The 15,874-nt window shown below is 42.7% G+C and overlaps 1 protein-coding gene across 5 annotated transcripts in view; it reads left to right on the top strand.

Moving 5' to 3' along the window:
- The first annotated feature begins 7,195 nt into the window (after nucleotides 1-7,195).
- Nucleotides 7,196-15,874, top strand: part of Nktr (natural killer cell triggering receptor) — a 42,072-nt gene continuing 33,393 nt past the window's right edge. For 3 of the 5 annotated variants that reach the window (XM_004835094.3, XM_013072817.3, XM_087210663.1), the window contains exons 1-2: nucleotides 7,196-7,331; nucleotides 7,455-7,535. In XM_004835094.3, the coding sequence (XP_004835151.2) occupies nucleotides 7,478-7,535 (58 nt within the window). In that variant the 5' untranslated portion in view covers nucleotides 7,196-7,331; nucleotides 7,455-7,477. The remainder of the gene's footprint in view (nucleotides 7,332-7,454; nucleotides 7,536-15,874) is intronic. The other 2 variants (XM_087210662.1, XM_087210664.1) reach the window with 2 other exon arrangements.

The raw sequence follows: 15,874 nt of genomic DNA, 5'->3' as shown, positions 1-15,874 counted from the left end.
CCCAGTCTTATTCCTGAACTTTCCGCCAACTCCACTGGACATTCTCCCAACAGTCTTCCTCCTGACTCCCGACAGCCCACATCTCTGTTCCCAAGACCATTTCCCATACCTGGAAGTCTGCCTTTGCCCAGGCACAGAGGCCAAGTTTGGGGATCCCCACCCCTGGGAGCAGCTCTCAGCCAAGGACTGTCCCAAGACAGCACATGAAAATACAGCCCCTACCCACTCCAGAGGGGTGAACGTGAGGTGTTCCTTCTGTGCTGGTCCCCAGAGTTCCCCAGCAGGAGGAAACTCCAAGAAGCCACTGTGGTAGCTGGATTAATATTGTGCACTTCATGAGTCACGATCCTCGTTTTATTTCCTTGCTCCCTGAATCCAGTTTCCTAGGATCAGCTCCTGTCTTAGTCCCTTTGGGCTGCTTATAATAAAATACCATAACCATATAGCTAATAAGTAACAAAAATTTATTTCTCTAACTGGGCATGGTGGTGCAGGCCTGTAATCCCAGCTCTTGGGAGGAACTACACAGCAAGATCCTCTCTAAAAAAATGTTATTTCTCATAGTCTTGGAGACTAGGAACTTCAAGATCAAGGGCCCACCCTAGGCACAGGGGGATGCACCTGTAATCTCTGCTACTTGGAGGCTGAGGAAGGACGATCATGAGTTTGAGGCAAAAGAACAAACCTCATCTGAGAAAATATAAATAAATAAACAATCAAGGCCCCAGGAGATTGGGAATCTCATGAAAGCCCGTGTCCTGGTCACAGACATGCCTTTTTCATCATGACCTCACGTGGACAGGGAGTCTCCTGCAGGCCTCTCTTCTCTTTCTTCAGTACTAGGGATGCTTACAGTGAGCTCCACCCTTATCCTTCTCCCCTCTTATTTTTTACTTTGAGACAGAGTTTTGCTAAGTCACCCAGGGTGGGCATGTATTTACATTCCTCCTGCCTCAGCCTCCCAGAGTGGTGGGATTACAGGACTGTGCCACCATGACCAGCTTCAGACCTCTTTTATAAGGACATTAATCCCATTCATGAGGGGTCAGTTCTCATGATCTAATCCCCCCCAAAGGCCCGCCTCCTAATACTCTCACTGTTAAGCGTAGGATTTCAATATACATATGAATTTTGGTAGACCCAAACATTCACACCATAGCAGTTCCTAAATAAACAACTTCCACTCAAATCACCTTCTTAGGTTCTGCTTCTAGACAGAAAAGAAATGAAGATAGCAACTGTTTTATGCCTCATTCCTAGCAGGGAGAGTATGGCTTCCAACAGCAATGAAGTACTTGAAAATTTGTATCCAAACCCAGCCTATTTGCAAAGGCTAGTGTCCAGAAAAAGAGTTAGAGCTGAGGACTCAAAGAGGAATTAAGAGGATGAAACCAGAAAACAATTAGGGTCAATGCACAGTGAGTAAGGACCTCATGTGACAAGCAGGGTTGGTTGCAGTGGGCTGTCTGATGGGATCCAAGATCCTTCCTGTAGAGGATGTGGCAGCAGACTGTTGTTAAAGGGGAATGGGGCAAAGCCCAGAGGAAACCAGATGCAAGAGTCCTCTCCCACAGGAGTTGCCAAGGACAGGCTTAATTAGTCCAGCGGCTTGAATTGGACACTTGTGAGAGGTCTACCAGCAAGTCATTAAAGACTCAGGCCCAAGGTTGTTACTGGGGCTGCACACCTGTGTATGCTCTGTCCAGCATAGACCAAAACCCTAGGCTCCCAGAAGGAAAGTGGGAGTTCACCCTGAACCGGACTGTTTGCGCAAACAGTTCAGGCACAGGACGTCACTGAGGGAACTGTGGAGTCTGTCATCTGAGTTCTCAGACTCCGTCCAAGGGCTACCCTTGAAATCTAGCTTTCTAAAGCTAGCAGTCTTTAGCCAGTTATGTGTATTAATAAGAGTTTTTTCTGCCCAATTCCTATTTAAGATCTAGGATATCCTTGGGCTGGGGATTTAGCTCAGTGGTTCTGCTGCCTGCCTCGCAAGCGTAAGGTCCGGAGTTCTATCCCTGGTACAAAAAAAAAAAAAAGGAAAGATCTAGGATATCCTTTTATTTTTTAATGATATAAACAAATAAAACAGGTGTTGTATATGTATGTTCTCATTTTCTCCATGCATTTACCTTTTTTCTTCCTCCCCCAAGTTATAAAAATGTAGAAGTTATTCTGGGGAGATGGGGTTGGAGTAGGGATCCCTGCTTGAGGTTGAATTGTGTATTAGAGGATACGATAAAGTGTGCATTCAGAGCTAAGAGGCCAAAAATTGATGACCAATAGACACTATATTGGAATAATTGTATACCTTATCTTTGATCTGTTAATCTGGTGAATTAAAAGAAAATATTTTCTCATGTTGAACCATCTTTGCATTCTTGAGCTAAAGTCAATTAGGTCAAAACATTTTGCTAAACTCAACTTCTTAATATTTCATTTGAAATTTAAATTAATGTTTATAATGAGACTGGTCTATAAATTTCTTGTGCTGTCCTTGGCCTTGAGATAAAAGTAAGGTAGCCCTCTTTGTTTTTCTAATTTCTGAGATATGTTTATTGAGAAAGACATGATTATTACTTGAGGGTCTGACAAAATATGCCTGCAAAATAACCTGGACCTATGTCTTTTGGAAAGAAAGACTATGCTTTTGTTGTTGTTTTGGTTTGGTTTTTTGAGACAGGCCCTCACTATTTACTTCAGGCTGGCCTTGAACTCACTATGTAGCCCAGGCTTGTCTCAAACTCTTGATGATCCTCCTGCCTCAGCCTCCTGAGTGCTGGGATTACAGGGGTGCACCACCATGCCCTGCTGCCTGATCTTAATGATTTTGTTGTGAATAATTTCAAAGATACACATGGAAAACATAGCTCAGTAAATCCCGATTCCTATCATATAGATGCAATAGTGAACAAGATTATTACCACATTTATCTCACTCAATATCCATTTTAACATTTATTTTCCTTTTTTGCAATATAGAAGATTAAGCTCAGGGTCTTGCACAAGGTACACAAGCACTCTACCATTGAGATACATCCTCAGGGGCTGGGGGTTTGGCTCAGTGTTTCCTCCGCCTGCCTTGCAAGCGCAGGGTCCTGAGTTTGATCTCCAATACCAAACAAACAAACAAACAAACAAATGCATCCTCAGCCCATTTTATTTTGAGACAAGTTCTCACTAAATTGATCAGGTTGGCCTCACACTTGGGATCCTGCTGCCCCCATCTTCTAAGTAGCTGGAATTACAGGTACGTACCACCATGCATAGCATTACTCAACAGATTCAAAAGTGAGACCTTTTTTTTTTTTTGGTACTGGGGACCCTGAGTTTTTCAAACTTGGGACCTTGCACTTTTGAGGCAGGTAGCAGCACCACTGAGCTAAATCCTTGGCTCAAAAGAGATCTTGAAGAGATATTTGCACACCCATATTCACACCAGCACTATTCACAATAGCCAAAGAGTGGAAGGAACTCAAGTGTCCACTGAAGTAGAATCTACATTGTAGGTACAAAAAAATGTGTTGTATATACATAAGGGAAACTGACATGAAACAATATGAATGAAATTGAAGACACTGTGCTAAGGTCTTCCTAAACTGTCCAGGCTGGCCTGGACTTTAGGCTTCTCTTTCAATCCACCCAGTAGCTGGGATTACGAGCATGGGCTTCCACACTGACTTTTACAATTTTCAAAAGTAGTTTGTTAAAAAACAGTGCATGGGGCCAGGAATTTAGCTCAGTGGTTCTGCCACCTGCCTCCTAAGCGCAAAGACCCGAGTTCAATCTCTGGGAACACAAAAAAAAAACACCCCAAAAAACAGTGCAGCACTGATATAGATAAATAGATCACTGGAACAAGAGTCCAGAAATAAATATATATGTGGTCACAAAACCAAAGTAATTCCATGAATAAAAAAGAGATTCTCGACAACTGGTGATGGAATGATAGTCTATCCCTACAGGAAAACAGGGACCTCAGCCACTACCTGACGCCACAAACAAGGACTAATTCTAAGACCACAGAAACTGCAAAGCTTCCGGATGAAAACACAGCAAGAGAAATTTTCACAGACTTAGGGAACCAGGCAGCTTTCTAAGCACAGAGAAGCCACACACCATCAAAGAAAAACCCGATCAACTGAAAAGTCAAGACACCTTTGTTATGAAACACCTGTGTTATGAAATATCTGTACCCAGAACCTTTACATTGAAAACCAGAATTTAAAATGAGCACTTGACAAAATATGGACAACGGTCTTAAAGAAGCACAAACAGAAATCACTCCGAAGTGGGAGACAAGTGGCCCAACTGTGGCACACGGTCATAACCATGCTTATAAAAAGGAAACCTAGCCAAAGAGCTACCTTGGCATATAAACTGGCTAACAGATGCCCATAGTGTTCTCTTCTAATGAAAATATGTACTTTAGCATAACAGCAGCCAGCTGTGTGTCTCAGTAGTGTGCTGGGGATACAGGAAGCAATCCTTGTGTTCATTCACTTGGTAGGCAGATAGGGTGTATGTACATGTGTCAAAGTGTAAACAGGAGAGTTTTTACCCACCTTATGTGCCATGTTACACTTTTGTGTATTTATGATTTGTTTTATTAAATGTTTTCTTTTGATTTTCTTGTAGAATTAGCCCAATTCAGTATAATGTTGAATGAAAATTTGCTTTTAAAACTTTGGGAGGTGGTTGAAAGTGAGTCATCAGGTTACTCAGCTACTGATGGTGACTTGGATCATGTGAGCCAAAGAAGTTAGCAAGAATGACAGAGAAGCACAGAATGAGGACCTTGATTCAGATGAGGAAGAAAACAGTGATGTAAATACATATGTGACTAGTCAAAATGCTACAAAAACGGTCATGTATACCTAACGATCCAACATTAGAACTCGGTCAGAAAATGTTATTAGGTTCTTGCCAGAGGTGAAATCTATTGGACACAATGCCAACACTACAACTCAATGTCGGAAATTGTTTGTAACAGACAATATGCTACAAGATGTTGTGAAATATACTAATAATGAAATACAAGTAAAATGTTCTATATGCACCAATAGTAATACTCAAATATATTTGTCATGACACCTCACTGTTTGAACTAAAGCCTTCAGAGCAGGACTTTATCATTCTAATCATCCAAATCTAAAGTATGTATGGAGAAGTGACAGATGTGGCATTGAGGTTTTTAGAATAGTGACATTCAAGAGATCTGGTTTCCTTCAAAATTGCCTACATTTTGGCAACAAAAAGACCTGCCAAAAAATAAAAAATCTGACAATTTGGCTGCTATGCTCATTTTTTGAAAGCTTTGTGGGGTTTTTTTGGGTTTTCTTTGGTATGGGGATTGAACTCGGGTCCTTATGCTTGTGAGGCAGGCAGCGGAACCACTGAGCTAAATCCCTGGCCCCTGAAAACTTTGTTTTAAACTGTCAAGCAATTTATACACTGTCCAAATACATGACAATTGATGAGCAACTTCCATCATTTTGTGATTGTTGTAGCTTTCAGCAATATATGCAAATAAACCTTCCAAATGTGGTATAAAGATATATGCCCTGGTAAATGCGAAGACATTTTACGTCTTGAATTTAGAAATGTATCCTGGAACTCAGTCACCAGGTCTTTATTTGTGCAGTAATAAACCATATGACATTGTGAACAGACTTGTTGCACTATTTCAATGGGTAACTCAAATGTCACATTCAACAATTGGTTCACGAGTTACCCATTGATGTTACATTTGCTAAAAAAAAAAAAAAAAAAAAAAAAAAAATCAGTTGACCAGTAAAGGAACTATTTGCAAGAACAAAGAGGAGATTCCCGAAAAAATGTTGCAAGTTTTCAATAGAGAAATGTATAGTACTATCTTTGGATTTCAGAAAGACATAACATTGGGCTTCTACATGGTGAAGAAAAACAAAGTAGTATTGATACTGTCAACATTACACCATGATGATAATATTGACAGTGAAGCCAGATGTGGTGGTGTATACCTGTAATCCCAGCACTTGGGAGGCTGAGGGAGGAAGATCTTGTGAGTTCAAGGTCAGCCTGTGCTATAGTGAGTTCAAGGCTAGACTGGACTACCTAGTGAGACCCTGTCTCAAAAAAAAAAAAATTGATAGTGAACCCTCAACACAAATGAAGCCAGAAATGATCACATTTTATAACAAATGGAAAAGCAGAGATGCTTTTGATGAGTTGTGCAGCAACTATGATGTCATTCAAAACACAAATCGTTGACCAACGGTTGTGTTTTAGTCAATCCTAAACACATCAGGCATAGTTTCATAGTTTACAAAGAAAATAACAAGCACAAAATATCATGGAGAAATTTTCCTAGAGAATTGGGACTGGAATTGGTAAATGATCAATTATAACAGAAGAACAGTATGTATCTGCTCAAAGAACTCTGCAAAAGAATTCTGGAGCATGGGCCAGGGATTAGATCAGCAGCACAAGCACCTGCCTGGCAAGTGTGAGGTTCTGAATTCTATTCCCAGTACCAAAAAAATAATAATAATAATTCTGGAGCAGACCAGTGAACAGACATCATAGGAACCTCCTAAGAGGAAGACTAGCAAGATGTCAACCGTGTCCGACCAAAGAAGACAGGAAAACAAAACACATGTGCTGTCAACGAGTAAGACTTGTGTGTGGAACATGCAGTTGTCATGTGTGAAGACTGAGTTGGGTGTGGTAGAGTTCTGTTTATATTTTCATCGTAGTTCACATAGAAATTTATTTCTGTTATTGTTTACGCTTTGTAAGCAAGTAAACAGTTGATGTTGAAAATGTTAATGTTTATTCCAAACTCATTATATATTAAAAATGTAATACTTCGATATTTTATTTTCCTGTTAAGTACACTGCATAATATAATTACATCCCTAAAATTATTCGATAGAAATACTCCTAAAAAATAAATGTAGACGGTTATATGCCCATTTTAAAGCTCCCTTTTAGGAAACTTACCACGACGCCCCTTAAAAGTCAACAACTCAAACCATACTCTTTGTTCACAGGCCCAGACCACAAGAGAGTCTCGCGCAGGCGCATCCACACCTCCGGATTGGGCGACAGACAAAGGGGCGTGGCAAAGGCTCGCGCAGCGGTAGGAGCGCCAGAGCGTACACCCACGCACGCACCCCCTCCGGCTATGCTCTCGCGGTATTTGTCCTGGTTCTCGCGGGGTTTGGCGTGGCACCCGACTACCCGCCCCCGGGAGGAGGCGGTGTTCCGTTAGTGGCGTTGCGCTGTGGCGCCCGTGGCGGCGCTTTCTCCTCAGCTGACGGGGAGTCGGTCAGCCCGGAGGCCAGCCAGGTGCGTACAAGCCACCGGGAACGGGAGGCCAGGGCGGGAGGAGTCCGTCCCCGGGCCCGCGCCTCGCGGCGGCGGGCGGGCGGAAACTCTGCCCGCCCTGACCCGTCCTCCCTTCTCCCGCAGCTCTCGCCGCCGCCTCGGCCGCGATGGGGGCGCAGGATCGGCCGCAGTGTCACTTCGACATCGAGATCAACCGCGAGCCGGGTGAGCGAGGGCAGGGAGGGGCCGCGGGAGATCGGTGGGGTCGGGTGGGCGCCGCTCACCCTCGCCGGTGCCCCTGCTAGCGCCCGGGTCTCTGCCCGCGACCCAGCCCCCGCACTCCGGAGCGCGCCCTCACCCCGCCCTGCGCCCGGAAGCCGGGCTAGCGGCCTCCGAGGTTCTCCTGGGGGCAGAGGCCCGGGTGCTGAGGGAGCGTGGTGAGCTCTGCGCTGTCAAGTTTGGACTCGTGTGTTCTGTGTTTTACAGTCACTGTTATTAAAACGTTAGCCCGGCTGCTGTTCTTCCTTAAGACTCTAGCTGGAATTCCTGTTTCTTGGGAAAGTGCCTAGGGAACTTGTGTGATAAACGAGAGTGTTCTTTTCCTGCACAAGTGCAACATGTGTCCACTTAACCTTGTTTCCTTCTTAAGGAATCCAGCCTTTCATTAAATGTGTATGTTTTTTGAAAATAAAATATTGTCTCTAATGGTAGTTGTTTCATTCCTAGTAGCAGAGCGGGCACCGTTCCAAATCATTTTCTTAGCTCTTTTTGGTATCTGTGACAAGTTTTGATGGGAGGCACACATAACGCATCTTGGCCCAGCGTCTTGTCCGGCACCTCCTTATGAGAGCCTGTTATTGTTCTGGGCTCTGGAGATAGTGAGTAAACAAGGCCTCTTCTCCTTTTACACCCAAAAGTAGGAAAACGAGTATCAAGGCATACAGCAGGAGTAGTATTTAAATCAGTTGGCGAGACAAGGCCATTTGGTGAAGACGACATTCAAGCATTGACTCGTGTTTATAATTTAGGAAGAATATTCAGGCGCCGGCCCCACTGTGCTACATCCCCAATCTTAGGAAGAATATTCGGAGTATTCCTAGTAGAGAGAATTACTTAGCCCAGGCCTGAGCAAGAGTGGTTTTGTTTTGGAGCAGCAAGGAGCCACGTGTGACGAGTTAGAGAAGGGAGGAGAGTGGGAAAGAGCCTGTAGGACTTGGACTCGAGGAGGTACCGTTAAGAGAGTTTTGAGCGAGGGCAGGGATTTAGCAGACAGGTTGACTCTTTTTTGGTATTGGGGATCCAACTCAGGACCTTGCGTTTGCTGGGGAACCACTGAGCTGAATCTCCAGCCCAGGTTGACTTTTGAATTACAAAGCCATCGAATGAATGCAAGCATATATATATATATATATATATATTTTTTTTTATTATTTTTGGTACCGGGGATCGAACTCGGGTCCTTGAGCTTGTGCAGCAGGCGGCAAAACCACTGAGCTAAGTCCCCGGCCCCTGCAAGCATCTATTAAAAGAGAAAAAGGCTTTAAATTGTGTATAAGTTTTTCTCCGTGAAGCCAGTAATTCCAGGACTGTTCATTTACAAACTCTAGGTTTTTAGATTTTTATTACTGTAATAGATAAAGGAGTATTGGTGTTGTCTTTTCCCCTTGGGTAAGTTTTGGTGGTTACTGGCTTTAAGAGATTGCTTCATTTTACCCAAGTTGTCCTTTGTATGTACATAGAGTTGTTTGGCATAATCCATAGTGGTGATTCCTCTTTCACTCCTAATGTTGGTAATTTGTGCCTGTTGTCTTTTGTTCCTTGGTCAGTCTAGAACAGTGATGGTGAACCTTTTGGAGCTTTCAGTGATAATAGCCAACTGCAGGCATGCATGCCATAGGTTCACCACCACTGGTCTAAAGGTTTATCAGTTTTATCTTTTAAAGAATCAGATTTTGGTCTCATTGAGTTTTTCCATTGTTTTTCTGTTTTCAATTTCATCAATTTCTGTTTCTACCATTATTTCTTTCCTAACCCTTGCTTTGCTCTTTTTCTAGTTCCCTTCCTTCTATCTGTCTGTCTGTCCATCTGTCCTTCTTCAAAGCATTGAGGAGTGAACCTAGGGCAGTCACACTGAGCTACATCCCCAGCCTTTGTTTGTTTGTTTAATTTATATGTTTATTTTTAGGTTTTTTGAGTTCAGGCTGGTCTTGAACCCACTATGTAGCCCAGACTGGCCTTGAAATCCAGGCAGTCCTCCTGCCTCAACGTGTCCCAAGTGCTGGGATTACAGACATGCTCCACCATGCCTGGCCCGCCAGCTCTTTTTTTAAAAAAAAATTATTTTAACTTATTTTATTTTTATTTTGAGACAGTTTCTCACTGAATTCCCCAGGCCAGACTTGAGCCTCAGATTTTCCTGCCTCAGCTTCCCTCGGTGCTGGGATTATAGGCTTGTACCACTGCAATTGGCTTTTTTTTTTTCCAAGTTTCTGAAAGTGGAAGCTTAGATTACTGACATGATACCTTTCTTTTCTGATATAGTATTTAATTATAGAGGTAAATTAAGATATATTACACAAATTTTGATAATGCGCATTTTTTCAGTTCAAAATACTTAATTTTTCTTGGTATTTAGTCTTTAATTCCTGAGTTATTTAGAAGTACCTAACTTCTTTTATTTTCCTTGTTTTCTTTATTTTCATTTTGCCATGCTGGGGATCACCCTGGGCCTTGTGTATTCTAAGGAGATGCTTTAACCACTGAGCCCCAGCCCCGGCCCTGGGGTGTTCTGTTTTCAAGCACAGGCCGGATATCCCTTATGCAGAATACTTGGATCAAAAGTTTCAGGTTTTAGATTTCTTTTATTTAAAAATGTTTTCATAGACATAGTAAGTTATCTTGGGGTTAGATCCCAAGTCTAAACACAACATTTATTTGTTCCCTGTGCATGTTGTACATATATACTTTCATATGGCATTTAAAATTTATACATATGATTTTGTATCATTTTTAGTATGCCAGTGTTTTGACTGCTACTTGTCATATGAGGATATATGGTGTGCTCAAAGTTTTGGATTGGAGCTTTTTGGATTTTTTTGATACTGGGGATCGAACTCAGGACCTTGTGCTTGCGAGGCAGGTGCCTCACCACTGAGCTAAATCCCTGGCCTGCTTTGGATTTTTTGATAGGGATCCTCCACCAATACTTGGCTTTTTCTAGGTTTTCTGTAATGATCTCTACTCTAGTTTAGATCCATTATGATCAGAGGGCACATGTTGATTTCAGTTCTTTTAAATTTGTTATGGTTTGATACAGTCTATTTTGGTGTGTTTCCCATATTTTTTTAAAAAAAAGAATTACCAGTATTCTATTGCTTTTGTGTAGAACGTTCTCTAAATGTTGACTAGATCAAGTTGGCTACTAGTGCTGTTCACGTCTATATTGCTGATTTTCTATTTAACAATAAAGCAGTACTGAAATCTCTGGCCCTAAATGTGAATTTGTTTTTCAGTTCTACTAGTTTTTGCTTCATTTATTTTGAGGCTCTTGAGTGCATACACAGTTAGGATTGTTGTCTTAGTAACAGTTGAGGATTGCCGTCTAGTAAATTGATCCTTTATCATTATATAACAGCCCATTCTATTCCTGATAATTTTCCTGGAGTTTACTTTGGTGTTAATATAGCTACTCTAGATTTCTCCCATGCTAGTAATAAGCCTGACCCTGCCTGGCTTCCCAGATTACATAAGATCAGGCTTACTCCATCTTTTTTGTTAGTGTTACTATGTCATGTAATTTTTAGTCCTTTCCCTTTTTTTTTGTTTTTGGTACTGGGGATCAAACTTTGGACCTTGCGTTTGCAAAGCAGGCAGCAGAACCACTGAGCTGAATCCCTGGCCCTAGCCCTTTCACTTTTAATCTACTTACATCATTTAAAAGGGGTTTCTTGTAGATAGCAAATGTAGTTGATGGATCTTATTTTTATCTTTTCTGATAATCTCTATTAGTTGACATTTATTTACATTTAATAAAATTATTTGTGTGTTCGGATTAGCCTGCTTTTGTTGTTTTGTTTTGTCTTTTGAGATGAGGTCCTCAGTACGTTGTCCAGGCTGGCTGACCTCAAACTCCTCTGCGCACACATAATTTTTTGAGCCTTTTGAGGTAAGTTATTTGCATTGTGACTCTCTGTCTGAGAATACTTCAGTGTGTAGTTCTTATGAATAAGGGCATTCTCTTATATAACCACAATGCAGCTGTCAGTTTTGTGAATTTACATTGATGCAGTATCATCTGCAATTTTGTCAATTTGCCTAAAAAGTCATTTATAACATTCTCTCCCCTTCAATACAAAATCCAGTCCAGCAACAGGTATTGTATTTAGCTGTTGTGACCTTTTAGCCTTTATTTTTTCAGTCTTTCTTGGTCTCTTGTGATGCTGACATTTAAAAAACTGTTTTCACTTTTTTTTTGGTACTGGGGATTGAATGCCCCGGCTTTTTTCACTCTTTTGCATTGGTTATTCACATTAGGGTTCATTTTAGCAGGGTGTACACGTGTATGCACACTTAGACCATTTTTACCACCACAAGTACCCTCACCGCCTTGCTCCACCCTCACACCTAGCTTCACATTTTTGGGGAGGGATTTCGATGTGTCTCTTTTGCTCGAGTCCATTCCCGAATCACACATCCTCAGCTCCTCTCTCTTAATCCCTTCCTCTTGTCTAGTCATAGTCTCCCTTCTACTTTGTCATCCTTTTTAGATTGCACATTTTAGGGATACATGCAATATTTGTCTTTCTGAGTTGGGCTTATTTCACTCAACATGATGATCCAGATCCATCCTCTGTGCAAATGACAATTCCCTTCTTGTGGCTGGATGCTACTCCACTATGTATGCACACCACATTGTATTTATCCATTCACTTGTTGGTGGCCACCAAGGCCGGTTCCATATCTTAGCTCTTATGAGTTGTGCTACATAAACACAGTATGTAGGTAACCCTGCAGCATATTGACTCCGACTGCTTCAGGTATATAGTTCGGGGTGCATAGCTGCGTCATATGATTTACATTCCCACCAGCTGTGTTCCTTTTATCCCCTGCATCCTTGCCGGCACTTGTTTTTTGAGCTCTTGATGACAGCCATTCTGACTGGGATAAGATGGAATCTGTAGTGTTTTGTTTTGTTTTGAGACAATCTTGCTGTGTAGTTCAGGCTGGCCTTGAACTTGGCAGAAATCCTCTTGCCTCAGCCTCCTGAGCGCTGGGATTAAAGGCGTGTGCCACCACACTGGGCTCAGTGTAGTTTTGACTTGCATTTTCCTAGTGGCTAAAGATGCTGAACATTTTTCGCATACTTATTGGCCATTTGTATTTCTTTTGAGAAGTGTCTGTTCAGTTTATTTGTCCATTTATTGATTGAGCTGTTTGATTTTTTTTTTTTTTTTTTTTGATATCGGGGATTGAACTTGGGACCTTGCACTTTTGAGGCAGGCTGTGGAACCACTGAACTAAATCCCCAGCCCAAGCTGTTTGATTTTTTTGTTGTTGTCAACTTTTTTTGAGTTCTTTATATATTCTACATACTAATCTTCAGCAGAGTGGCTGGCAAAGATTTTCTCCTGTTCTGTAGATGTCTCTTCACTTGTTTCCTTTGCTATGTAGAAATTTTTTATTTAAGCTAGGTGTGGTGGTGCACACCTGTAATCCCAGCACCGAGGAGGCCGAGCCAGTAAGATCACCATGAGTTTGAGGCCAGCGTAGGAGTACATAGTGAGCTCAAGGCCAGTGTGGAGTATATAATGAGACCCTGTCTCAAAAAAACAAGGAAGAGGGCTGGGGTTGTAGCTCAGTGGCACTGAGCCTGTCTGGCAAGCAAGAGGTCCTCAGTTCAAGCTCTGGTACCACAAAAAAAAAAAAGAGAGAAAGAAGCTTTCTATCTGATGCAGTCCCATTTATTGATTCTTGTTATTCCTATGTTGTTGGAGTTTTGTTCAGGAAGTCTTTGCCTGTCTCTATGGTTTCAAGTGTTTTCCCTATGTTTTCTTTTAGCAATTTTAAGTTTCAGGGTTTTTTTTTGTTTGTTTGTTTTTTGTTGTGTTTTTTGAGTCAGGGTCTCGCTATGTAATTCAAGGTGGCCTTAAACTCACTGTGTGGCCCAGACTGACCTTGAACTCATGGTGATCCTCTTGCCTTAGCCTCCTTTCCCAGGCATGCTCAGAGGTACTAGGCCTGGGTTCTTGGTAGCACATGGTACATAGACAGCTGGCCAGGTTTTTAGCAAATATTTCACCTTCTGGGGTAAAGGCAGATTGGGACTAGGAAGATTTCTTTAAATAGGTGGAAAGATCAGGTTAAAGAGGCCAAGTGTCCACAGATGAATAAAGTTCTCTAGATCTCAAGGATGCTTTGAGATGATCTCAAAAGTTGAATTCAAAACCCCTAACTGGGGCTGGGGGTGTAGCTCAGTGCTGGAATGCTTGCTTAGTATGTGAAGCCTTAGATTTGACCCCAAGCGGCACAGAAACAAAACCCCCCTGCAAGCAGTTTACTGTGTAAGCTTGGCTACACATTGTCCCTGATTTTAGTGTCTTGTGTTCCAACAGGGTGGAGTCTTAATGTGCAAGAGACTCACTGCCATAGAGTGAAATCTGACTCTTCCCTCCTTAACTGTGTATGCACTTACAGAGAATCACTTGGTTTGTAATTAGGGGGTGTTTATTGTTAAGCATAGGTTAAGCTATATCTAGTCATTTTTGGTGGCTACATAGTTAGTTAACCATCATGTGAAGGTAGCTGCAGGGTAGGGCTAGTTGCTAACATGAAGGCTAAGTAACAGTGATTGAAATGAAAGTTTACCTCTCTCACACAGCACTTACTCACCCAGTCAGGGCTGTCAATGGCAGTGACTTCTGTGTTGTTTGACACTCTTAAATGAGGTGGGTAGGTGAAGCTCTTCGCAGAGAAATTCAAGCTGGATAAATGTAGAAGTGATGGGACTGGAAGAATCATTGTTTTGCAACCCCTTTCAGAAAAGGATTACCAGTGGCCATGCCCACTGGGTAAAGAGCTGTTGTGAAACACGATATGCATGTCTTTTCAAAGGCTTACCTTACAGATTGGTGTGGCTAGTACTTTAACCTTAGGAGCAACAGCTCTCTCTCCCTTCCTCTGCTCAAGGGTAGAGCACTTGCCTGGCATTTGCAAAGTCCTAGGTTCAAAGCATCTCAAAAGAAAAAAATAAGAAAGAAAGAAAAACCCGGAAGGAACTCAAATGCCTCTCAATTGAGGAGTGGTTAGATACAATTCAGTAGAGCCAAACAATGAAATTCCATTCAGCTATTAAAAAGAATGAGAAAGTGGGAAAAAACAAAAGATGTAGATAGGTAAAATTGAATATGGCCTATTGAAGAGATTTTTTCATAGCAGCTTTCAAACACACAATTCAGTTCAGTTCTAACACTGCCTGGAGGAGAGGACTCAGTCCACGAGACTGCTCCGACTTCAGGTGCCAGTTGTGAGTTCTAGGCCACCGTGACACTTCCTGATCCACAGTTTGTGCATCAGGGATTCTCACAGCCTCTGTGTGGGTTTAATAGTTCACGAGAGTAGCTCACAGAACTCAGAAAGCCACTGCTTAGTACTGCAGGGTTATTCGGAAAGGTAAAGTGCAGCAGCAGGCAAGTGGGAGACATCCGTGAGCAAGTTCTGGGGCAGGGGTGGGCAGAACTCCATGCCCGCCGAGCTTGCCACTCTCAGGGCCTAGGAGTCCTTCAGACCCTGTCGAGGGGGCTTCTTGTAAGTACCACTGACTCTTGAGCTCTTTCCCTTCCTGGAAGGCGGGGTGGAGGGTAGTCTGAAAGCTCCAGGGCTCTGTAGCTTGGTCTTTCTGGTGTTCAGTCCCCATCGTAAAGCAATCTAGGGCCTGCCAGAGGTCGGCTCTGTAGACCAGGAGATGGTCCTGTCCCCCTGGAAATTCCCAGGGAATTTGAAGGCCCGGAGAGAAAAATGAAATGTTAGAATAAAAGCCACCCACCACTCAGGAAATAAGGGTTTTAGGAGCGCCGTGTCAGGAACTGGGGAAACAACCAAATAACAGTATTTATAGTTAGGCCAGAATTGTGTGTTAGGCTGTGTTGTTAACTGCTTGTTTCCTGGATGTTATAAAGGTACTGGGGTTAGTGGGAGAACACTTGCCTTGGTCATTGTCTTCATTGTGGGGACAGAATACTCCACACCCGAAGCTCACAGGAGGGAGAGTTTATTTTGGCTCATCTTTTAGAAGTTTCAGTCCTATCATGGCCGGCTGGTTCCAGACTGAAGCAGCATAGCAGAGAGGTCTGGTGAAAAGAAGCTGCTCGGCTCAACAGCAGTCAGGAGGCGCCAGAAAGGGAGCTGTACCTTCCAGTGAGGCCCCTCTGATCAGACCCCAGGTGCTCACGCTTGTGAGCCAGGCACATTGCAAGAGCCGCATCTCTGCACACGGGGCTTTGGGGGGCATCCGGGTATCAACCACCGCAGCACCTTTAGGGGCAGGCGTGTCTGCTGCAGCAATGCAG

This window comes from Heterocephalus glaber, unplaced genomic scaffold (assembly GCF_053883595.1).
Source record: "Heterocephalus glaber isolate CG9 unplaced genomic scaffold, H.glaber_assembly_v1.0 deba00001175, whole genome shotgun sequence".
In the NCBI taxonomy this organism is placed as follows: domain Eukaryota; kingdom Metazoa; phylum Chordata; class Mammalia; order Rodentia; family Bathyergidae; genus Heterocephalus; species Heterocephalus glaber.
This window is presented reverse-complemented; position numbering and strand designations above follow the sequence as displayed.